The sequence below is a fragment of the Scleropages formosus genome, chromosome 12 (assembly GCF_900964775.1).
Source record: "Scleropages formosus chromosome 12, fSclFor1.1, whole genome shotgun sequence".
NCBI classification, from domain to species: domain Eukaryota; kingdom Metazoa; phylum Chordata; class Actinopteri; order Osteoglossiformes; family Osteoglossidae; genus Scleropages; species Scleropages formosus.
The window spans coordinates 1465891-1487668 of record NC_041817.1 but is presented as its reverse complement, the minus strand read 5'-3'; the positions used below and the strand labels follow the sequence as shown (position 1 = coordinate 1487668).

General features: G+C 47.5%; 1 protein-coding gene across 4 annotated transcripts in view; it reads left to right on the top strand.

Annotated features, from left to right (window-relative positions):
• The window catches only part of pkp4 (plakophilin 4), an 86679-nt gene that overhangs the window by 32589 nt on the left and 32312 nt on the right, over positions 1 to 21778 (top strand). For 2 of the 4 annotated variants that reach the window (XM_029256732.1, XM_029256730.1), the window contains exons 3-6: positions 9683 to 9795; positions 18040 to 18074; positions 20638 to 20763; positions 21278 to 21477. In XM_029256732.1, coding sequence (XP_029112565.1) covers positions 9683 to 9795; positions 18040 to 18074; positions 20638 to 20763; positions 21278 to 21477 — 474 coding nt within the window. Of the gene's footprint in view, positions 1 to 9682; positions 9796 to 18039; positions 18075 to 20637; positions 20770 to 21277; positions 21478 to 21778 lie in introns of all 4 variants that reach the window. The other 2 variants (XM_029256731.1, XM_029256729.1) reach the window with 1 other exon arrangement.

Below are 21778 nucleotides of genomic sequence, written 5' to 3'. Positions count from 1 at the left end.
TGTAGGTGACAGGAGACCACTAATTATACTGGTAGACACAGCTCCCCCACCCCTTATCTGTTTCTCTCTCCTCCACTGTGATGGAAAGGTGGACGGGGGAGGGGGAGGGCTCCGAGCGTAAGCGCTCCGACCTCGATTGTAGCTGTAAAAAATGGAAGCCTGGCTCGCGGCGATTATCTGCGGGGAACAGGTTACGGAGCCAGAATGCCAGCAGCCGGGCCGTGTCACCGGGAGACCGGTGGGAGGAGGGGATTTAATCTGCTCGGTCCGTGACGTGACGGAGGAGGAGCAAAAAGCTGCGCCTGGCTCACGGCCGTCCGCTTCCTCCCCCAGCCTCGACGGCAGCCTTTCCCTCCTCTCGCCACCCATCGCCGCCTCGGCATTAGCGTCCTCACCTCCGGCAGCGGGCTTGGGGAGTCCCAGGGGAGGGGAGCGTCATGGGATGTCATGGGCAGCGCGGGTCTCGGGGCTCTTAAGTGGGTCTGAACCATCGGGGGATGCGCCTTCCTGCCTTCGTTGGACTCTAAAGCTGCTCCCAGGTAACTGACTGGCAGGGTGCAGGACGGTGCCTTTCGGTTCCACATCTGGTCCAGATGTCACCTCTCCTGGCTTCCCCAGAGGACAGCACGACAGAACTGGTGTGTGTCATGGTCCTACAGAGAAGTGCACCGTAGTAAACCGTGGTGGCATTGGGTACTTGCCTTTGATCACTGTGGTGAGACTTTATTGAGCTGTAGAAAAGTAGTTAAGTCTTAGATTAGGTCTGGCCTTTCGTTAGAATCTCTCTGCGCTCGGAGCAGAGGTATAGCTTCGGCTAAAAGTGTTTAATGTTCTTCCGTTTAGTTTCTTTGCACCTTGCTATTTGCATGACCGGTGATCTCTGGTGAAATCTGTTCTCTTGTGAAATACGGCTTGATAGGGTTTGCGCTTCAGCAGCTTTGTGCGTTTGTGTGTACGGCAGCGGGCATTGATTTTTACTCTCTTAAGCAGTTTGCTGCACTGGGAGGCAGACACGTGCAAACGGGTGCTGTGCGTTCTGTAAAGCCCGGGGAGAGGGGCCGCCTCTCGGTGAGTGACAGCCACCGCTTTCGTTCAGCAGCCTGGTAGGGGTCACCAGATGGGGTCGAGATGAATCTGCGTGCACAGATGGACACGGACACACACACACGCGCACACACACACAGTTGCAGCTGACAGGTTCATGACTACACTTTAAATGTACTTGTTTCTACAGAGGTGCTGTTTATGCTGTTGATGGTCATTGATAAAATTGGATTGCACATATGATTAGTACCGCTAATAAACACCAGTTGTAATAATAATTGCACCGCACGTAACAGGCGCTTGAACAAGAGGAGGATATTTTCTGTGTGTCGGGGTTGAAGGTGAGGATGTTGCGTTCTGCAATGTGACGGAGGGAGGGAGGCGATCGCCAGCTGCACTTGGCAATTGAGGAAAAATCTGTGCAGATCACTCCATTCGTGCAATTGTTTTTTCCCCCCGATAAAATGGCTATTGATAAGATGCCCTGCTGAGATTAGCTACATCCTCTTATATGGAGCAGATGGGATTTTCTCTTTCTGTCAGAGGAGGTGCCAGGAGCAGCCGGTCCTGTCGCCGGCAGTGAAACTACAGTCCTTGCGCTCTTCCCCTTTCTCCATTGGCATTTTTAACAGGCGGCTCAAGGCTCCACATCTGCTCCCGGAGTGCAGAGTTAAAGAACGTCCTCGGCCCGTCTTGCGTCCTTCTGCGTTGACGACCTGTGCTCCCTCCTGGCACGGTTTTGCCAACCGTGCCATCTCCTGACGTACGAGAAACTTTGTGCTGGTTTCTTGTCGTATTGGGTTTTTTTGTGGTCTGAAAACATGTGTCACAGTGTTCTTGGCACGTGTGGCATAATTAATATCCCTGCTCTGCCAAGTTGTAATTATTGGCTCCATTAGGCTTGACTCGACGCAAGAGCCAGTGATATGATTTGTGACTAGAGAGCTATATGTAATGTGCGTCTTCAATCTGCCTTTTGACTGCCTTCTCAACAGGGTTTCGGAGGAGGAGATTAAGACGAGGTCTCCTGGCGTGGATGGCTCGGTTTAAATGCTGGAGATTAAGCAATGGGAGAGTTTTTGTTTGAACGTAGTCTGCCAGGTCCTTCTCCGTATGTGCTGAAGATCTGTATTTCCACAGGGGAGACCTTGAAGGACATTGAGAATAGTCTCTCTTAAACATACCTCCAGTTTCAGATGTTTGGATTATGTGTTATTCTGACAGAAGCTGCCAGAGAGAAAAAAAATGCCCGCATTTGTTTGCCCGCCAGCTGAGAAATATGTATATTTTAGGTATATTCTCTAGGGGAATAATTCTTCTTCTGCGCGAAATGATGTTAATTCTAACTGGTTTTTGACACAAAATCAAAATCTGTGTACACCACTGTTTCAAGATGCATGTAAGGATAAATTCTGTATTAAATGAATGTTGACAGTCATTTCTTAGGATCAGCGATCGATGCGTGTTGAAATTAATCAGTTCTGTCATGGAAGCTGCGTCAAGCCTCTTGGTGTTGTGCAAGGCATTCTTCTTAAAACACTTTCTTATTAAATTAATTTCTAAATTCATTCTTCTTAAAATACACCTGGCCAAGGTTACCTTCTCGCATTCCGATGTTCAGGACACAGCCCTGTTGCAGTGGACAGGATATTTCTCCTTTGGAAGGATGTGCGTGTTGAGCATGTCAGCATGTGCAGGTTCTTTCCTGGACACCACTTCATGGAGCCATGTATCCTGGAGGTTGAGCGGTGGGGGGGGATAGTTTCCCTTCCTCTCCTCATCCACCATCCCAGTCCATGTCTGGCTTCCACAGCAGCAAAAGGGGCCCCCACAAAGACTCACTGTTCACGGTCACTCCCATGAGCACCACTACGTAATGCCACAGTCCTATGGCTGTGGGCATCAAACCCAGCTCTTGGCAGAGTCATGTACACTGCTGGTTTTCATTCTGACCTTTCCCAGGTGTAATTTTGTAAATTGATGTGTGGTTTCTCCTATTTTTACCAAGACACATCAGCGAATCAGCACTGAAATACAGTACGGAAATGTGGCCGGCCAGAAGTTAAGCACGATCATAGCATATACTGCATTGTGACCCACAAATGGGGGGTGATACCTGTGGTCCTCTGCCGGTGACCACTAGTGAGAAACCAAGGTGCTGTGTCCACTCATCGCATCCAAAGGAGTTTCTCACTGTCAGTCGCGTACTTATCACTTCATTACTGAAAAATGCTTACTCTTTTTACATTCTTCACTTAGACACGTTTTTATTTCCCTGAAACCACTGTTTGAAGCATAAAGTGAACTTTGTATTAAACCTCAGCTGTATGTCACAACTGGTGCGTGTGTATAAAACCCATGTTTCGCTTCAAGGCTATTTGTCTTGAACTTGCAGTGCAAAGTGTCTGTAACCCCACCGTGAAGCAGATATAACTTTACCTTTGGGTATATAACCCCAGCTTAGAGGGTGTCAGTCTTGAATTTGGGACAAACTGAAACTGTCCCACAACTTTTCGAAGAGGCAGCATCTCTCCTGCTCCGCACGCACTCTGCCGGCAAATATCGGCTGCCACCGTTACGCACTGTGATGAAAGTTGCGGAAAATGCTCCTCTGCAAATCAAAACTCCTGTTTGGTTGTGATCAAAAGCAGGGAGAGGGTTCGATCTAAGGCATCGTCCTAATGATGATGTTCTCCCAGGCGCAGTGGAAGAGGACTGCGGTGAATGAACCCCACACTGGTCTTTCAGTCTCCTAGAGACTGCTACCTTCACTGTGTAGAGCAATTCGCAGTTCCTCGGACACCCAGGCAATCATTTTCTCCGAGGTTCGAACCATTTACAGTGTGAAGACCTGTTGGGTGATCAGAGATGAGAGTCTGGATTGCTAAGTGTCCCAGTTCATTGTGTTTACAAGTGTGTTTCAGGGTCAGAGTGTAGTGGTTGGAGCTGTCGCCATCAAATTAAAGGGTTCAAATCCCCACTCCTGCTCTAGTACCCTCAAGCGAGGTGCTTAACCTGAATTTTTCCAGTAAATATTACCCAGCTGTATAAATAGGTAATTGGATGTAGCTGAGTATACAACACTGGCATAGTAAGCTACCTTGGACAAAGGTGTCAACTAAATGATGACTAATGTAGTAGTAGTAAGGTCTTGTTCTTCAGCGTTCAGAAGGCTAATAGAGCGGCTTGTTTGGAAAACGCATCCCTACATGGTAGTTCTGTGGTACAGCTGACTGAAGTGGTGCATTAACTATATTTGTGAAAACACCTTGTTGTTATCGTGGTGACGGTTTGCTGTGCTTTGATTGTGGTGCCGTTTTAAACGCAGCGGAAGGTTACTAGATGAAGTGTGGACCGAGAGACAAGACTGTTTCCGAGTCAAGTCTCCCAATCCCTTATGCACCATTATCAGATTCTCACATTGGAGGGGGAGGGGACACACCCAGGATGGGATGCCAGTCTGTTGCAAGGCACCCCAAGTGGGACTCGAACCCCCAGGCCCACCGGAGAGCAGGACCCGGTCAAACCCACTGCACCACCGCGCCCCTCTTATTATCAGATTCTCATTTGGAAAAACCCCTCTGCCTTAAAAAAGAGTTTTGATTCACACACACAGTCGCGTGAAATCGTTCCACATTCAGAGAGTCTTGTGCCATGGCTTCGGTGTCAGGGACCGCGTGTGTCCCTCCGCCTGCAGGCTTGCTCCTACTTAATAGGGCAATTACCTAAGATCACATTTGCAACCAGAGCTGATAGTTCGACTGAGGGGAGGATTCAGAAGGACATCCTCTTTGTCCCGGCGCCAACTTTCCGCTTGTAGTAAAGAGCGCAGAACGGGCTGCTCTCCCACCGCTTCCTACATGTCAGTGTCTGCTAGGGTGTTCCCCCGTGATTAGCTCCAACGTCATAAATATCATATTACTGTCTAGGTGCCACTTGCCTCACTGATTTAAAGCTCACCAGGGACACAAGAGCAGAATCTCTAAATCAAGTGGAGACACAAGTGTTCATTTCAGTGTATCATATTATATCCTTCTCATTAATCATGGCTCACTACCTGCTTCTAATGAAAGATTTGTAAGTCGTGTCTATATTGACAGGATGAAGAATCAGGCTTTCGTCTGCAGGGCCTTCTCACCTGCCACCCCATCCTGGCTGCAGCTGATGACAAATCGGCGTTGCTTGTGTTCTCATCGGGTCGGGTAACGTGCACCGCGGTTGCCTGCTTCAGCCACTTGCTGTCCTCAGGCTTCGTCGGTAGGCTAGATTTCCCAGCATCCTTCCTTCCTTGCGAGCACCTGATGGTGTTCATTCGAAGTGGCAGCATCGCCGTCACGTAAACTGGTGCAACGTTAGAAGGGCCGACAGCTTGGATGCGGGAGAGTCGGCGACTCGGGCGGGAGGAAGTTCTCAACGTCAGAGTTTGGTGTGGAGCATCAGGGTATTTAGGCCTGCATTCACTGGCACTCTGGCATTCTGGGTGCTCACTCTGTCGGCGTATGGCTGACAACACAAAAGGGATGACATAGTTACCGACTGGGAAGGCTGCATCTTCAGCTTCTTCGGCACGTTCGCGCATATGCCACTTAGACTCGATTCGCTTCATTCGCTCGCAGAAGGATGGGTCTTATGGGCCCGCCATGGAGGCATGTGGCAACACGATGGAGGAATCAGTCGCGCGTAGGCATTCGTACTTTCTCGTGACTAAAGCTATGTCCCGGGGTCATTTAGCAAGCACGGCTCTTCTTCTCGGGGATGGTTTAGGTTAGATGAAGAGCCAGTCAAAGGACAACATGTCGCACATCTTTTTTTTTTTTTTTTTTTTTTTTTTTTTTTTGGAGAGCTGGTGTTTTGGAAGTGGCCCTACAGCATGTTGCTCCTCTGGTGACATGGGGCTGTCGGTGGTGGTAGCGATCGGTGTGGATCCACCAAGTCAGGGCTTGGAGAGCCTCCAGGCCCATCAAGGAGAGTCTCCAGCAATAGGTTTGGAAGATAAAGTGGATAAAGGGATGTGTAGTATGTCATTCATCTGTCTTTGCCCTTAACTGGACAGGATCTGATTCAGCGATTGGTGCCTGGGGACAGGGACAGTGCTGCTGGATAGAATAGACCTGAGGCTGACACAGAGCCAGTGCAGCCCACTACTTACCATGGTCTCCCAAGTCATTTTTGCACCAAGGCATTGTGGGATGTGATGGAAGGGTGTTCTCCTGGTAAAAACAAATGCAGTACATTTCGCCGGTAATTGTTACTGCCGTTTCCCTGATGAGATGGTTCAACAGCCCTGATGAATGCACCCTATTTCACACTTGACACATTCTTTGAAAATGTACCAAATTGCATATAGATGTAGAATAAACAGCTATGAGCAATGATCTCATTTGTGGTCCCTGTTTCACTTGTGCTCTGTCTGGTCCCATCCAGATGGGTGTTCAGTGTAGCGAGTTGACAATAGAGATCTAAGGAAAAGCTTGTTAAGCGCACCCAAATTTGTTTTTATTAAGCCTTTTTTTTTTTTTTTTTTTCCAGTACCCTCAATAATGCGCTGCTCCATCGAGGAGCTCGGGCCGGCTATCCAAGGGCAGCGAAAGGAAACTCCATCAGACTCATTTGCATTGCAAGATCGCTGTGAAGCCCTGAACGACTCGGGGCAATAAGTCACCGCAGTGATTGTTGTGTCTCGCAGCACTAGCAGATGCCGCGGAAGGCAGATGGGACCGAAGTTTCGCCGCGGGATGGGAAATATCTGCTCCCCCTGCCTGCGAGGGAGGTGTGCCGATCTGAATGTGGCACGCAGAGGGCTGCGGTCCCTCCATCCCGGGACGGAGGGTAGCGACGCAGAGCCAGGGCTATTCCAATTATCCACTAGATCAGCTCTTTATGGGCCTTATGGCTACAGCAGATGCTACTCTTTGTCCCGGTTACATCACAGCAGCGTTGTTTCATCCCAGGGAATCCTAGAAGTGTTTCTTTAAGGGACAGGGACGTCATTAGAAACCCGTGAGCGCAAAGCCCGTACCGTAGGGGCTGGTGACCGTCGGAAGGTCAAAGGGCATCGTTGGATTATCGGTTTATATAAAATCAAGCCGAGCTTAGAGGCCAGCACAATAGTTGTATTTAGAAATCTGTCATTAGCCTTGTATGGCCATGTTAAAAATTCTTGCCCTGCTGGTCCGCCGTTTCGAGCAACGTATAGCAGCTTTGCTGGAGGTTACTCGAGAAGCTCTGAGAGAAGGGGGTGGCGCTCATCGCTAAGCTTGCTGCCCTTTATCTCCGCTGGGAAGACTTCATCCCCCCGAGGGGCTGCGTCCCCTCTATCTATATTTATATCAAAGCTGAGCCGAGCCCTCTGCGTTTCTGCAGCTCTGCTTACGCGGCGTGAAATTGTGTTTGTTTGATTTCTCGGGCTCTCGTCGTACACGAAGTACTTCTGTTCCAACCGCGTCACCTTCATTAAAACGTCTCCTGCACGTCGCACCGAAAGGGCTTCTCCAAATCGCAGCATTTAACCGCTGATCCTGATGGCCTACTTTCCTGCGATGCTGTCATCTGAATGACAAATCTGTCCTTTCCTCCCCCCCCCCCCCCCCCTTGTGTTATATGGTCATTTGTCAGTGCAGGTATTCTTTTATGCGTAGTGTGTGTGCTCTGTGTAACACCTCGTACCGCAAGGCCTTTTGAAGATCACAGGGTTCCGAAAACCAAATCACCGTTTACTGTGCAGGGAGTTTCGTTGATTTCCGTCTTATTTATTTTTCCAACTTGGACCAAGTTTTCACGTTCCTTATTTAATTTTTACGCCTTAATTCTTTATGCCCCTCCTTTCAGTTTTTATTTTAATGTTCTGGCTACGGGGGGTGCAGTGGCGCAGTGGGTTGGACCGGGTCCTGCTCTCCGGTGGGTCTGGGGTTCGAGTCCCGCTTGGGGTGCCTTGCGACGGACTGGCGTCCCGTCCAGGGTGTGTCCCCTTCCCCTCCGGCCTTACGCCCTGTGTTGCTGGGTTAGGCTCCGGTTCCCCGCGACCCCATATGGGACAAGCGGTTCAGAAAATGTGTGTGTTCTGGCTATTTTTTGCGAATATTCCTTGTCTACTATAATTCTGTCATCATCATTGATTTGTGTGTCAATGGACAGCAGGCAGCGGCGTAGTGGTTAGAGCCTCCACTTTAGGACTCAACGGCTCTGCAAGATCCAGGTTCAAATTGCACCTGTGCTTGTAGCATCCTTGAGCAAGGTACTTACCCTAGATTTTCTCCAGTGAAAATCGGGCAGCTGTAAGTGCCCATTGTACTGTATAAATGGGTAAATAATTGCAACTTGCTTTGGAGAAAAGCGCCAGCTAAATGAAAAAATGTAAGTTTTTCACATGCATTGCTGATAGGTTTTTTTTTTTTTTTGCAGTGTTAGTGTGTCAATAAATTCAGTATTATAGCTGCTCTTGCACGTGAGCATAGCTGCAGTGAATTTTCACAGCACGGAAGACAGTTTTCCTCCGAGGACTAAGGAGCTGTGATTTTTATGGGGAGCTGAGCAGCTTCAGCATACAGAGCCAGGGAAACAGTTTGCAAAATGATTGCCAGCTTGCTTGGTTTCTTTAAATAAGTTCGAAATGAACAAAGTCCTAAAAGGAATGTTGCCTGGTCTCTTATATTGATTTGTAACTGTAATTATGTTGTGGGATCCTCACTCGGTAAGCTACATTCGAATTCCGAGATATTTTAATGTCTTTGCTTTGAGCTGAAAAAGAATTGATTATGTGATAATGTGCATTTATCGAAACAGAAATCCCATTCTGCATCGCGGAATATAACAACTTTCTCCGGTTCAATTTAGCACCAAGACTTTCGGTGCTGGAAGGTGCTGGTTAGGAGCGGGGATCCAAATGTGCCGGTAGATGTTGGCTTCTTGTATGTGGCATCAGAAATCACTAAATAATGTAGCTCTGGTGCTTTGAGCCCCTCCACTTTTACGCTCTGCTCACTTCTGGCGCTGAGATCCAGATGCGCAGTGTGCTCCAGGAATGAGCAACGCTGAATTGCCTCTCGGAGGCGAGGTTGAGTCGATCGGGTGAGAGCACCGCACTCCTGGCCTGCCCCCTTCTCTCTGCAGCAGAATGCACATGCTTCAAAGGAAGCAGTGGAGAGGCTGCGAGGCTACCGAGAGCTGCGGTGAGATCTCTGGGCTACGTGAGGCTAAGAGGCACTGGACAGCATGATGCTGGAGATGCGGAGGAGCTGGAGGTAGAATATGTGGCTAGCGAGGGGTATTGTAGGATAGCGTGGACTAGTGTGGCTCCTCAGGATGCAGTGTGAAGGAAATGGAGGCACAGAGTCTAGCCATCCAGCAGATCGTCATTTGAATAGTTAGTTGCTCAATTGCTCCATCGGGAAGAGCGAGATTACTTACTGGAAAGGGTTTGGAAACACTGCCTTCCCCCGCCTTGCATGAAATGATTGTTTTTGTGGTTAGTTTCCAGAATGGTGATGTCGTCATGCTTCCGTTGTTGTCATCTGGTGCGTCTGTGACAGGGCATCATTGAGTGTGTTGTGTGGTTGTTGTGTTGTACTGTTGTTCCTCTCTATCATTGCGATGGAGTGCACAAGCGGCTGACCCCGCTGTCCCTCCTCTCTTGCCGTAGGAGCTCCAGTTTGAGCGGCTGACTCGGGAGCTGGAGGCCGAGCGACAGATCGTGGCCAGCCAGCTGGAGCGATGCAGGCTGGGGTCCGAGTCTCCGGGCGCCGCCAGTGCCAGGTATGCAGCCAGTAAGCCAAAGCAACCCCCAACCCCGGCAGCGGACTTGCCAAGCTGCTGTCCTTCCTGCTGTGGTTCAGTGAAAGCAGTATGAAAGTGTTGTGTGTTGGCCACAGTGGAATGGAATTTACCATACCTGTGTTGGCTACAGTGTGTGAGGGTACACAGTACCCCAAGGCTTCGTACTGTGACTGTACTGCTTGTTGGGTGAAGGACGTTTTAGTTATCGCGATAGCTTGCGGCCGTACGAAGAGACATGGATCATCTCGGTCGCAGTGGGTAGCTGCGCATTGAAGCTACAACCCAGACCTGCAGATACGTCCTGCATAACATCCGCTGGATCCATCCCTACCTCACAACAGACTCTTCCCAACTACTTGTCCAAGCCATGGTGACATCCCGTGTGGACTACTGCAACTTTCTCCTGTGTGGCCTTCCTGCTACTGCCATCAAACCTCTGCAAGTGATACAGAGCACTGCTACCCGAGTCCTGTTTGACTTGCCAAAGCGTTCGCCTGTATCTCCTTGTAAGAGACAAGGCAGGAGACAGGAGATGCAGTCGCCCGTTGCCGTGGGCTTTTATTTGCCCTTAGACAGGGGAGAAGGAAGGAGACGGGAAAGGGGGACCAGGGAACAGGTAGGGAAAGGCTTTGTGCTGGTCAGGGGGGCTGGGAGAGTCGGTCGGGACGCGGGCGTTGTCTCAGGGTTCGGGTTCGCCTCGTTCTCCTCCTCGGTTTCTTCCCCCTACTGCTGGGCACCGGGGAAGAAATAGGGAGTGAAATCAGCCCCAGCTGTGGCTGCTTTGCCCCCGTCTCCGCCTCCTTCTCGGGCGGCCTCAGCGTGCTACACCCCTCTACTCATTTCTCTGCGCTGGCTTCATATAGCTGCCTGGATCAAATTTAAGACCCTGGTTATTTCCTACAAATCCATCAGTAGCTTTTTGTCAACAGCTATTTACAAGACTTCATCAACCGCTACACCCCAACCAGACTGCTACCCTCTTACACATTTGCCCACTTGGTGGTCCCACGCACGAAAGGTAAAGCGTGAAGGTTCTCGGTTCTGGCTCCGTTGTGGCGGAACGGCCTCCCCCCTCTCACTCAGAACTGCTGAAACTCTGAAAACTCACCTCTTCCAGACTCACTTTCCCCATGATCTCAAACTCATGTTATGTGTAAATGTTTATGCACCATAACTTTATGATCATGCCCAGACAAGCCTTTACACAGCTACTCCTGCAATGTACGTAAATGTTTGTGTATCTCAAAAAGAAAAAAATAGTTGGAAGGTGATCAGGAATCGTCGATATTCTGAGTTTTATACAGCTACTCGTGCGATGAGCACTGGTGCGTATGGTGGAAGGAGGCTAACTACTTAAGAATCACATGTCTGCAACTATGTCTCTTTCTCCTAATGTAATGCACAAATAGTATTTTCTGTGAGATGTACGTCGCTTTGGAGAAAAGCATCTGCTAAATGCATAAATGTAACTGTAGCGTTGTGGTGAGAGCCAGTTGCCTTGCACTCAGAGGATCCAGGTTCACATCCCCACTCCAGTTGTAGTAACCTTGACTAAGGTACTTACCCTCAGTTAACACAGTGAAGCTTAAGATTGTCAGTCAGCTTGGAGAAGGGCATCAGTTAAAGGTCAGCAACGAAATAATACTCTCAAATGGAAAAGAAATGTGGGGTGAGCCATCTGTTGATTAACAGCAACCAACTGGGTTGTTTCCATGTCTTGGAGTGATGGTGCTGCTTCCAGCGGGAGGCCAACCCTACCGTGGTGTGCGGTGACGTCGGTCGCGCACGGGGCTAGCTGGACCGATGTGATTAGATGTGTTTTCCCTGGAGGTTTCGCTCCTGCAGAGCAACCTGGGCGCTTTGTCAGGCTTCGGAGAAACGTGTTGTCGCAGCAGCCGCTGCTCTCGATGCCTCTCTGGCTCGTCTTTACACGAGCCTGTCGAGCTGTAACTCCAGCAATTCGCACGTCGAGCACCGTTTATTGTGGAGCGCGTACCTTTATTTTCTGGTTTTGAAAATTCCCTCCCCAAAGCTTCTGAGTTTTCTAACAGGTGACAACTCTGTATCACCGTTGTCGTATCGCTGCTGTAATGCGCCTGCTGCTGAATGCTCGAACACGTCCACCATGCTGTGATTCTGCGAATAATTGGGTAAACTCTTCTGATGGGGCGACTGGTTTTTTTTTTTTTTTTATAACCTTTTTACCCCCCCCCCCCCCAAAACGTTACCTCCAGTATTATACATTACAACTTTTTGGAGAAGTATGATGTCTTTATAGAACCGCACGATGTGTTGCTGGGATTTTTTTGTTTTCGTGAGTAAGGTGAAGGAAGTAAAAGTATTGTCTCTTCCTCAGGGAGTTGAGTAAATATCACAGGTCGATCGCCTGAGACTATTCACTGAGTTTCTCTGGAGCACTAAATTACAGCACTAAATATCCATATGTTGGCTTTTATGTTGCATTTGTGCCTTAAGTTGTTTTTAGTGTACTATTGTACGAGTGCTTTTTCATGTGAAAACTACAACATTGCCCTCCACTGGACTGGTGAACTTCTTATTGCCTTACCCCTCTTCTCCCCTAGGATCAGTTCCGGATCACTGCATCACTGACTCAGTAAGCGGTTCCTGAACGTGGATGGATGGATGGATATGTAGGTGGAGGAATAGATGCATGGATATAGTTTGGCTGTTCCTGACTAACCATCCGCTTTACAAAATACGTATTTTCAGCTCCATTTTGCAGACCGAGGCTGATATTTTCCAAAAATGAAGTCTCTTTGGGTCATTAAGTCTCCCCAGTACTTCCCTACGGTCTAATACTTAATATCGTTTAGCGGATCTCATTTTCATCTCCTGCAGACGGAAATATCCCCCCGTGATCAGAGCACAGAATACATTGTTAGAGCAGGAAGTGGGGGCTGCCTCCCACCGACCCACTCCAGGAACCAGTGTCACGGGTTTTAGGATTCGCAGCACAGTGCCTAATCACATCGGTCCCCTTCAGCATTGCATTAGTAATGGCGCCACTCGCGCTGAGAATTTGGCATAACATGGGTTTTAGAAAGGTCTGATCGATGATGAAAAGGCCCGGAGAGGCTGCCTCATTATTTCGTGAGCCTCTACAGTGAAGCTCCTGCCATTTATATATACCAGGAGAGTGCCGCCTCACCCGAGCACTGCTGTGATATTCTTAGGAGCTGTTCTTGTGCTTTTGAGAGAATTTGACCAGTTGCTTGAATGAAAGAGATACGTATGCATTGTGCAAGGGAAAGCGTCAACAGGAAGCCATTAACACGGTGATGGACCTTGATGTGAAATAGCATGGCATTGTGTCAGCCATTGTTTTGTCCTCTAGTAAGAGAAAGAGAGTATAATGTGGAAATACTGTTGAAGGGGATCACCATACCATCATACAAATGTTGTTCTGGGTAGTTTACAGTGTTTGGGATGGCTATGAAGAACTCATGGTATTGGGTGCTCCATCCCCAGGCACCAGGCTTCCGCCCTCCCAAAGAATCCCGTGTTTCAGTGCACATCAGGTACCGTACCTGGGAGTTAATGTGACCTGCAGCATACCTCTCCCAGCAGGAATTCAGAGTGGCCGGGTTGTGTTCAAGGCACTGATACACAGCAGCTTTCCTGCTTGTAACCTTTTCTGTTACTCTTTCTGCAGAAGTTCGCCTTAGATTCTTTGGATGGATCTCACTCTTGGTGGACACATGGCATCCAAGGCCACCCACCACAGCAGGCCCATGCAAATGCTCGACTATATATTTGACATGTGGTGGCATTACAAGCATCTGGATGCTCACATACTCTAAAGAATGAGTAGCCAGGGCTTACTGAAATAGAACAAAGCAAAGGTAGCTCTCAAGCGCCAAGTTTTTTAGCTCAATATGGAGGCGATCAACTCATTCAATGAAGTCACACTTGAGCAGTCACATCTCTCGCCTCACGAAAGGTCTTACATGGTCTATGCAGTCTTTGGGACCGGTCTCCATGGTATCAGACTGTGTACAAAACATTATTGTTCAGAATGGCCCAAGAAACTTGAGTTTTAGCCATGTCCACATCGCTAATTAGCTGTAATAGGCTAATGCTTTGTCTGCCTTTGGGTTCTCATCACTTTTAAATTGTTTACAACCCCAGAAGTGTTGGGAAAATAGGGAGAAGCCCAGTCTCTGTGATGCTCTCAGTTGTGGTGTTGGTCATCTCTGTGAAGATGTGTCCACAGTTCAGGCCCTGCCTGGTGTGCCACATTTCATAATTCCGGTAGGGTCATCGGCTGGGCTCGTGGTTCCTCAGTTATGAGCCTATGGAGCCATCACAACCGTAGGTAGTCTTAGCGCGGGATTAAAACTGAACCAGCTGATACTACACTCCTTCTCCCCAGTACGGCTCAAAAGGAAACAAACATACACAATTTAGCACCTTAGAAAAAGTTCAGGGGCTCACGGTTTCAGATTTTTGCAGTAATTACTCGGGTTTATTTTGCCGTCACATTCTCCATCACAAGACATAACATCAAGGTCAAGCTCAAGGTATTCTAAGGAGGGACGAACTTTTTTTATAGGGCAAGAGAGATGTGAAAATGATGTATTTTTCTTAACTCTGTGGTTAGTAACTGGTGAATACCACTTATTCTTCTTTAAAGAAGTATTGTTTGATATCTGTGCAAACTTATTAACATTTTAAGATGGGGAGCACGTAATGCCATTTTCCTCATTCTCTCAATCGTGGTGTAGATTTTACCGCCAGTTTCAATAAAATCACGCTTCCCTGCACACTGGAGGGCAGAATCAATATTTCTGACACACGTTCACATCAAGCAGCAGGTTTATATTAATGAAAAATAATATGAGTACGACATCTCCCCTCCTATGCTTTGTTCAGAATCGCGGAATGTCGTACATCTAATATTTTTATTTTTTCATACCACCCTTTATGAGCTTTTGAAAAAGTGGTTTTTTAGTTCTGTTTGACTTCGCACTGTCCACACAGGTTTGAATCACTAAATACAAAATGTTTTTAGCATGAACATGTGTCTGATTAAAAAAGGAAGAGGCATCAGGAGTGTCAAGTCTGATATCCAGAGCTCTGCAGTAGAATGAGGGCAGCAACAAACGCAAAGGAAAGTGGATTAAATCACAGCTAAATCTGTTAACTTTTGCTGATGTTTTAATATCCCTCCATCTATCTCTTTTCAGAAACCACTTGCCAGTACAGGGTCAAAGATATCTGGAACCAATCCAAGAACCATCAGGTCATATGAGTAACAAGGGGAGACGTTCCCCCCCCAGTGTTCACGCAAGACTATGTGCAACACCTGAGTACCATTGCTCATATTTCTAGCTCCCCCAGTATTTAACAAGTTGTTTAGTCCCTGTGTACAGCATAAGGTAGGGTACATCCTAGATGAGACACCAGTACCTCACAGAGCAGTCACTCACACTCTCATTCCCTCACACATACACACTCTAAAAGCAGTTTAGATGGACCAGTTCACCTGAAATTTGTATTTTGAATTTGGGAAGAAACCAGAGCACCCAGAGGAAACCCACATGAATCTGGGGAGAATTGCCATGCAGAATTTCATTGTCCTGCATACAGTGACAATAAAGTATCTTATATTCTTAAAACTTCACACAAATAGAGCTGTATTGGAGCCCATGCCCAATCCCAGAGCCCATTAGCTGTGATAATCCAGTGCTACCCACTGTTCCGCCACGCTACAACTTGCGTTTAAGAAAAGTTATATTTCTCTCAGGGCACTAAGTTCACTTTCTCATTCGTTTGAAGCAGCTCTGTGATGCTGCTGTCTTTGAATATCCCCCTTTAACTTGCTCCCACCTCCCTAGCCTATCATACTGCTGTCCTCAAGTTCACTAATGTCATCTAATTTTTACTCTGATGCGAAGGTACAGTCAACTTGCAGCGCTAGGTGCTCTCCGATGACTGGCCAGAACCCTCTCCGGAAGGCCAAAGCATGTACGTCGATGACCCGCGGGTCAAGGCAACCCTGCGCTGGCCTTTGAGCAGGAATGCTTCTCAAGGTCAGGCCCACTTCTGTCATCCCTCTCGGTGAAGCGTGGGCTGTGGGAGTTGTAGGTCAAGTAGTCTCGATGTTCACTTCGCAGAACTTCTGCCTTTAATGGTGCACTGGAAGATGGAATGGAATCTCGTGACCTCCTGTGCAGCACTCTGCTGCCTTGGTGCTCGTCCACTCTGACGCCCTCTGGAGCCGCCCACCTGCCTGCTTCCATTTCCGTTCCGCTACGCTGGGAAGCAGAGAAGCCAAACCGCTTATCTGTACTGTTGCTCGTATCCTGACGTCGCCCTCGGTCACAGCTTGCCAGATGTCCAGTGAAGTGGCCGTGATGGCCATTAAATGTACATTTCTTAAATACTTCCCCTGTAACGGAGTGCAGTTAAGTGCAGTAAATGTCATAAAAGCGCAAATATCCTGCTTCTTTACCTTTTGTGCACGTGTGCACTTCTGTAATGGCTTGTAAATGATCATAATGTGACAGTACCAGAAAGAATATTGAAATCACAGGTATGTTTATACATTTAAAATGTATTAAAATCAGTAATGTCTGCGAAGGCTTGGGGATGAGGCGCTATTAACCAGTGCGTTTTCATTGAGCGAAAAAAGTATTGTTGACCACAGCTGCTGTTTACGGCCGACTTTAATTACTAATTTACTCTCATAAAAATTTTAATTGACCAAGATGGATCAGGACTCATTGTTGCAACGAATGAAAACTGTTTCAATTATTGTTGCAGATGCATTGCATTAATTAGGGTAATTAAACCGCATTCATTTTTGAAAACAAAAACAGGTATTTAAATGAGTTCAGTGCATCTTGCTCCATTTACATACTCTATTTCAGCAAAGTCAATAACAATTTGCATCCGGAGTCGTCAAAACATTAGCGCTGCTAGTTGCGTGTGCTGCTGTCATCTCCATAAATAATGGGCCTTGGCCCCAGCTGAGCGAGTCTGAGATGTGCACAAATGAGACTAAATGATCATTTCTCTGTATATTTTTGTGTTTTCAGAGTGTGGCCTGTGCTTATTGGTAGGGTTTTTGCATGCTTGCCCAAGATCAATACGCTTTGTATTTATTTCTGCCGTGTTTGTCAGTAAGGTCTGAATGGATTGTGTTTCCTGACCTTACAGTTTCTCCTCATAGCCTGCTTCCCAAGGACTGGAGCCACACGGCCCTCAAAATAAATCATGGGTCGATTGAAGCTTTGGTGGAGGGTGGAGGGGGGTGGGGGTTGGAAAAGCAGAGGGGGAAATGGTTCCCATTTGTTCAGGTGCCGGAAAAAAGGAAAAAAAAGGTCAGCACAATTGTAATGAGGTGTTCCCCAAGTTTTCAGTTTGTGGGTCAATATGCGGACATGTAGTTAATTACTTTGTGCAGCTGATCCTGAGAAGGTCAGTTCATTGTTCTGGACATAAAAGGGAGTTGCGTGCAGGTATGTTTCATACAGTTTAAATTTCACTGTGTGTTCAGACACACGGTATTGTACAGTCAAGGATTTTTACCCAGATCTCCTGTACTGTTAAGTCACTAACTTTGTGTTCATGATGCAATATTATTATTATTATTATTATTATTATTATTATTATTATTTATTCATTTATTTAACTGATCCTTTTCTCCATTTATTTTCCATTTTAAGTTTTCCTATACACTAAGCTACTGATGATAAACCGTTTTTACGTCTGGGTGATTTTTTTTTACACTTTCAATTGAGGGCAAGTGCCTTGCGTGCTGCAGCAGGAGCTGAAATTCGAACCTGGGTCCTTTGTTTGCAAGGCAATGGCTCCGACCACTGTGCTGCGTACCGCATTGTTGAAAAGCACCGTTGAAATAGAGTACATAACAAAGTAACTACCTGTCATTTTGTGTTCAGGTTATGTGCCTGTATTTGAAGCCCTTGGCTGTTATGAAAAGAACTTATCTTCTCTCAATTATGAGTCCCTTTGGGTACGTTTGCCACCCCCTACTTTCTAGCGATGACCTGAGGACCCTCTAGTCATGACCCAGGCCAGATAAGCAGCCGCAGCAGAAACCATGATGGATACGTAACCTGTGATAATCCAGAGAACAGGGAGCACTTTTGCTCAGTCAAATTGTGGTGATCATGCTGAGCTGAACCACCACAGGCACCACATGACCTCCCCCTAACCTCTCCTCTTCTCTTCTTCCAGCTCATCTGAGAAGTCCTTCCCCTGGAGGTCAGCAGGTACGGGGTCATAATGCTTCCATCTCAGGTTACACTCCATGGTGGTGGTCACGATCGCAATACCCCCCCCCCCACCGTATGCCCAGCACCATCAGCTCTGCACGTGTTCATAAGGGATTCTTGTGAAATAAACATCTGCCTGGCAGTCGGATTAGTTTTTTGTGGCATTGAGTAAATGTTGTAAATCACAACATGATAAAGTACTCTAAACAGACAAAATTATACATCTCTAAAGCTAGATACTGTAATCTATTTTCTGCATTAGTTAAATTTTAATAGCTTTTTCACAAACACTTCATAACCAATATTTCTCTGTAAAGAAACTGTTTGTTGCACTGAAAAATGATTCCTCTACGTTTCCTCTCTAGGAACATCTACTTTGTTGTTGAATGTCAAGTAAAATCCACATTCGCTATGATTGCGGGGCACCAAATTTATTTACTCCGCCGTATAATTAATCAAAAGTGTCCTCCGTCTTGTTTCGGGGCCCTTATCGGAAAGCTGTATTAATTTATGAAGTCTCTGTGGGAACTGGCGTGCTTGTCTGTGAAACTGTGTTAATGTGAAATGTTGTCAGTGAATTACAGCGGCGGCGTATAGAGATTTGCATGAGTCGAGCAGTGTGCCGACTGTTTGTAACCGTGCATTTATCAGAAAAACAGTTTGTAAATATGTATTTCCTGAGCAGATGGTGGAATGGCTGCAAATTCCTACAGATGTATCCGATGTGCACGGCGTATGAATGCGTCAAGTGCTTTAGATTTATCTTTGCAGTGTTGGAATACGGCGCATAGTGAGGGAACGTGAAAATCAACACATTGTGAACGTTCTCTGACTTGAATCTGAACATTGACATTTTTGACATTATTGATGCTGCAGAGATGGATACGGTGCATTCCGCCTTGACCCAGGAGGCCTGTAGGAATGTCTATAAATTGTCCCGCCACTACCTACAGTATGAGAGAACTGGAGAAGCGGAGAAATTATCCAAAAGGACGAGGCTGTTCCGAGAGTGAAATCTATGTCAAACCCTTACACGTAAACCGAGGGCGGCGTTGGCGAGCGTTGCCGTCAGCTGCCGGCTGTGGCGTTTTACAGAGCTGTTCTTGCAGATTGACTAGAGCGTTCGTGTACCTGAACACTTGGAGGGATCGAGGCTGGAACGAGACCATGGGAGAGGAGCCGGCAGTGCTGTGTACTCCCACTGTTAACTTTGCCAGAGAGAAAACATCATATTTAACCGCTTGACCTCCAGGAGGGAGACATTACAGCTGCACTGGAATACACACCAAGTATATGTTTTTAAAGATGGAAAATAATAGATTTTTTCCTATTTTAGAATTTGATCCCCTTCAGAAAAGTTTCATTTAGCCCAGTGGCTCTGAATTTCCCATGTGTTGGAACGTGGTGTCACTAAAGACATTTTGAGTAATCCTTGTAACTACGCTCAAAATAAGCAGGTAAATGTCGATGTAACAGTAAGGGATGGGGGGTGCGGTGGCGCAGTGGGTTGGACCAGGTCCTGCTCTCCGGTGGGTCTGGGGTTCGAGTCCCGCTTGGGGTGCCTTGCGACGGACTGGCGTCCCGTCCTGGGTGTGTCCCCTCCCCCTCCGGCCTTACGCCCTGTGTTACCGGGTAGGCTCCGGTTCCCCGCGACCCCGTATGGGACGAGCGGTTCAGAAACTGTGTGTGTAACAGTAAAGGGTGTTTCCACCGGGTGGCTCCTCCCCTGCAGCAGAAGGGGTGGAGTCACCTGCTTAGCACATGTGAGTAGAAGCCCTTACTCAGATTACAGTGCACAGGTCAAGGGTCCTGAACCACCACAACCACCACACTTGTAGTACCACTTACAGTGGATCGAATCAGTGCTCATAAATACAAGCAAAACACCACAGTGTCCAATGGAGGTGTTCTCCTCCGCAGAGCATCAGTGAAAATTGGATTTTAGCAGAAGAATGGAAAATAATTTCCCTTAATTCATCATAGAGGCACTTTTTCCAAGGTGGTTCTCTCACTAGGTTGCTCGGAATTAATTTTTAAAATGACTGAGCATTCAAATGACTGAGGCATATTATTAGTGTTTGACTTCATGTCTTCAGATATTGTCAAATGTATTTTAATGAGCATTTCTGCAGAAATATGAAGCAAATTTCTCACTTCAGTAATTTTCTGCAGCACGATTTCCGCGCGTTACAGTCGGTGTGAAATATTCAGCCCTCCTGGGAGCTATAGCACGATGGTCAAACTCATTTTTAAAACTCCATTTTAAAAAGGATCAAGTACATTTCACTTTGCAGTCATTTTGCTCTATATTCAAAATTTGCCTATTTAGGTGGGCTGTTTTATAGGAAACCCTTTGGGGGGGTTAAAAAAAAGTACAAGTTATACAAGTTATGCCAGTTTAGCCAATTTATGGCTTATTTGAGGTATACTGAACAGCAGTAAATGCAATGTGCTGGGAGTCCGGTTTCACCGTGCGTACAGTTAATATACTGCAGCTCTACAGTTGGCTTGACAGATCTACTGTTCCGCTCACTTCCTGTGCCCTTGTCCCTGCCCTCAGATGTGTCGACGGCAAGCGATACCAAACCTCGGGTGACAGACGGTTCCCAGTCGCCGACCTACTGCATCCGCAGCGAGCTGGAGCAAGTGACCCTGTACTCCCCAGAGCAGACCTCTCTCCATGAAAGTGAGGGTCTGTTCATGCAACTCCATCCTATAACGACACAGTTCTCTATCATAGGGGAGGGGCGGGCCTGGGGGGGGTCACGAACTCCAGTCCCCAGGAGATGCAGTCCTGTGGAATTTAGAAAATGCTTTTATTGGCACTGGATTTACACCTGAAACACCTGGGTAGGTGATTTAGAGTCGAAATGGTTGCTTCAATAAAGCAATTAAAATAAAGAGCAGAAACCTGCACTGCCTGCGGTTCTCTAGCAGCGAAGTTGCGAACCCCAGCCTTCAGCGCGTTCGGCTGACAGCAAAGTAAAATTTGGAGCATCCGAGTCAAATAAAATGCAGAGTTTGACTTTTTGAAGAATAAGGAGTAAATGAGGTGTGAACCTGGCTGTGAAGCAGAATAGTTCCAGGCCTAGAGAGCTGGCACTGCCCACTGTACACTGGCATGCGGAGTGCTGCCAAAGTCCTCTGTGTGTCACGGTGCTCCGGTGGCCCTCCGCTCACATCCCCATCTGTCCCTCCAGGGTCCGGCGGGAACTCGCGCAGCTCCACCCAGATGAACTCGTACTCGGACAGCGGCTACCAGGACGCCTGCAGCTACTACAGCAGCCAGAACCTGGGCAAGGCCGAGCTGCGGCTGCAGCACTCGTACCCGGGCACCGGCAGCGGGGGCGGCTCTGCGATCGCTCGCCATGCTCGGCCTGAGGGCCAGGCTTCCGTTCAGGTGCACCTTGGTCTCATCGACCCTTTCGACTCATGAGAGACGTGTGCGTTTAGGGTTTCCGGGGGTATAAATTCACTTGGCCGTTGACGAACGGTGGATTCTGATGTTTTTGCTCTTCAAAACTTCTGCAAGATACATTCGCTTTGTGCGCAGCTCTGTTAATAGTGTGGTGTTGTGTGATTGTTAGCTGTATATTTTTGTGCGTTAAAAGATGCGGCCATCCTTCCATCAGCGAGGCTTTGTGTTTCAGTAAAGGCTTATAGTGAGCATGTGGTCACTGGGCCTCAGGTTCGAGAGGTTA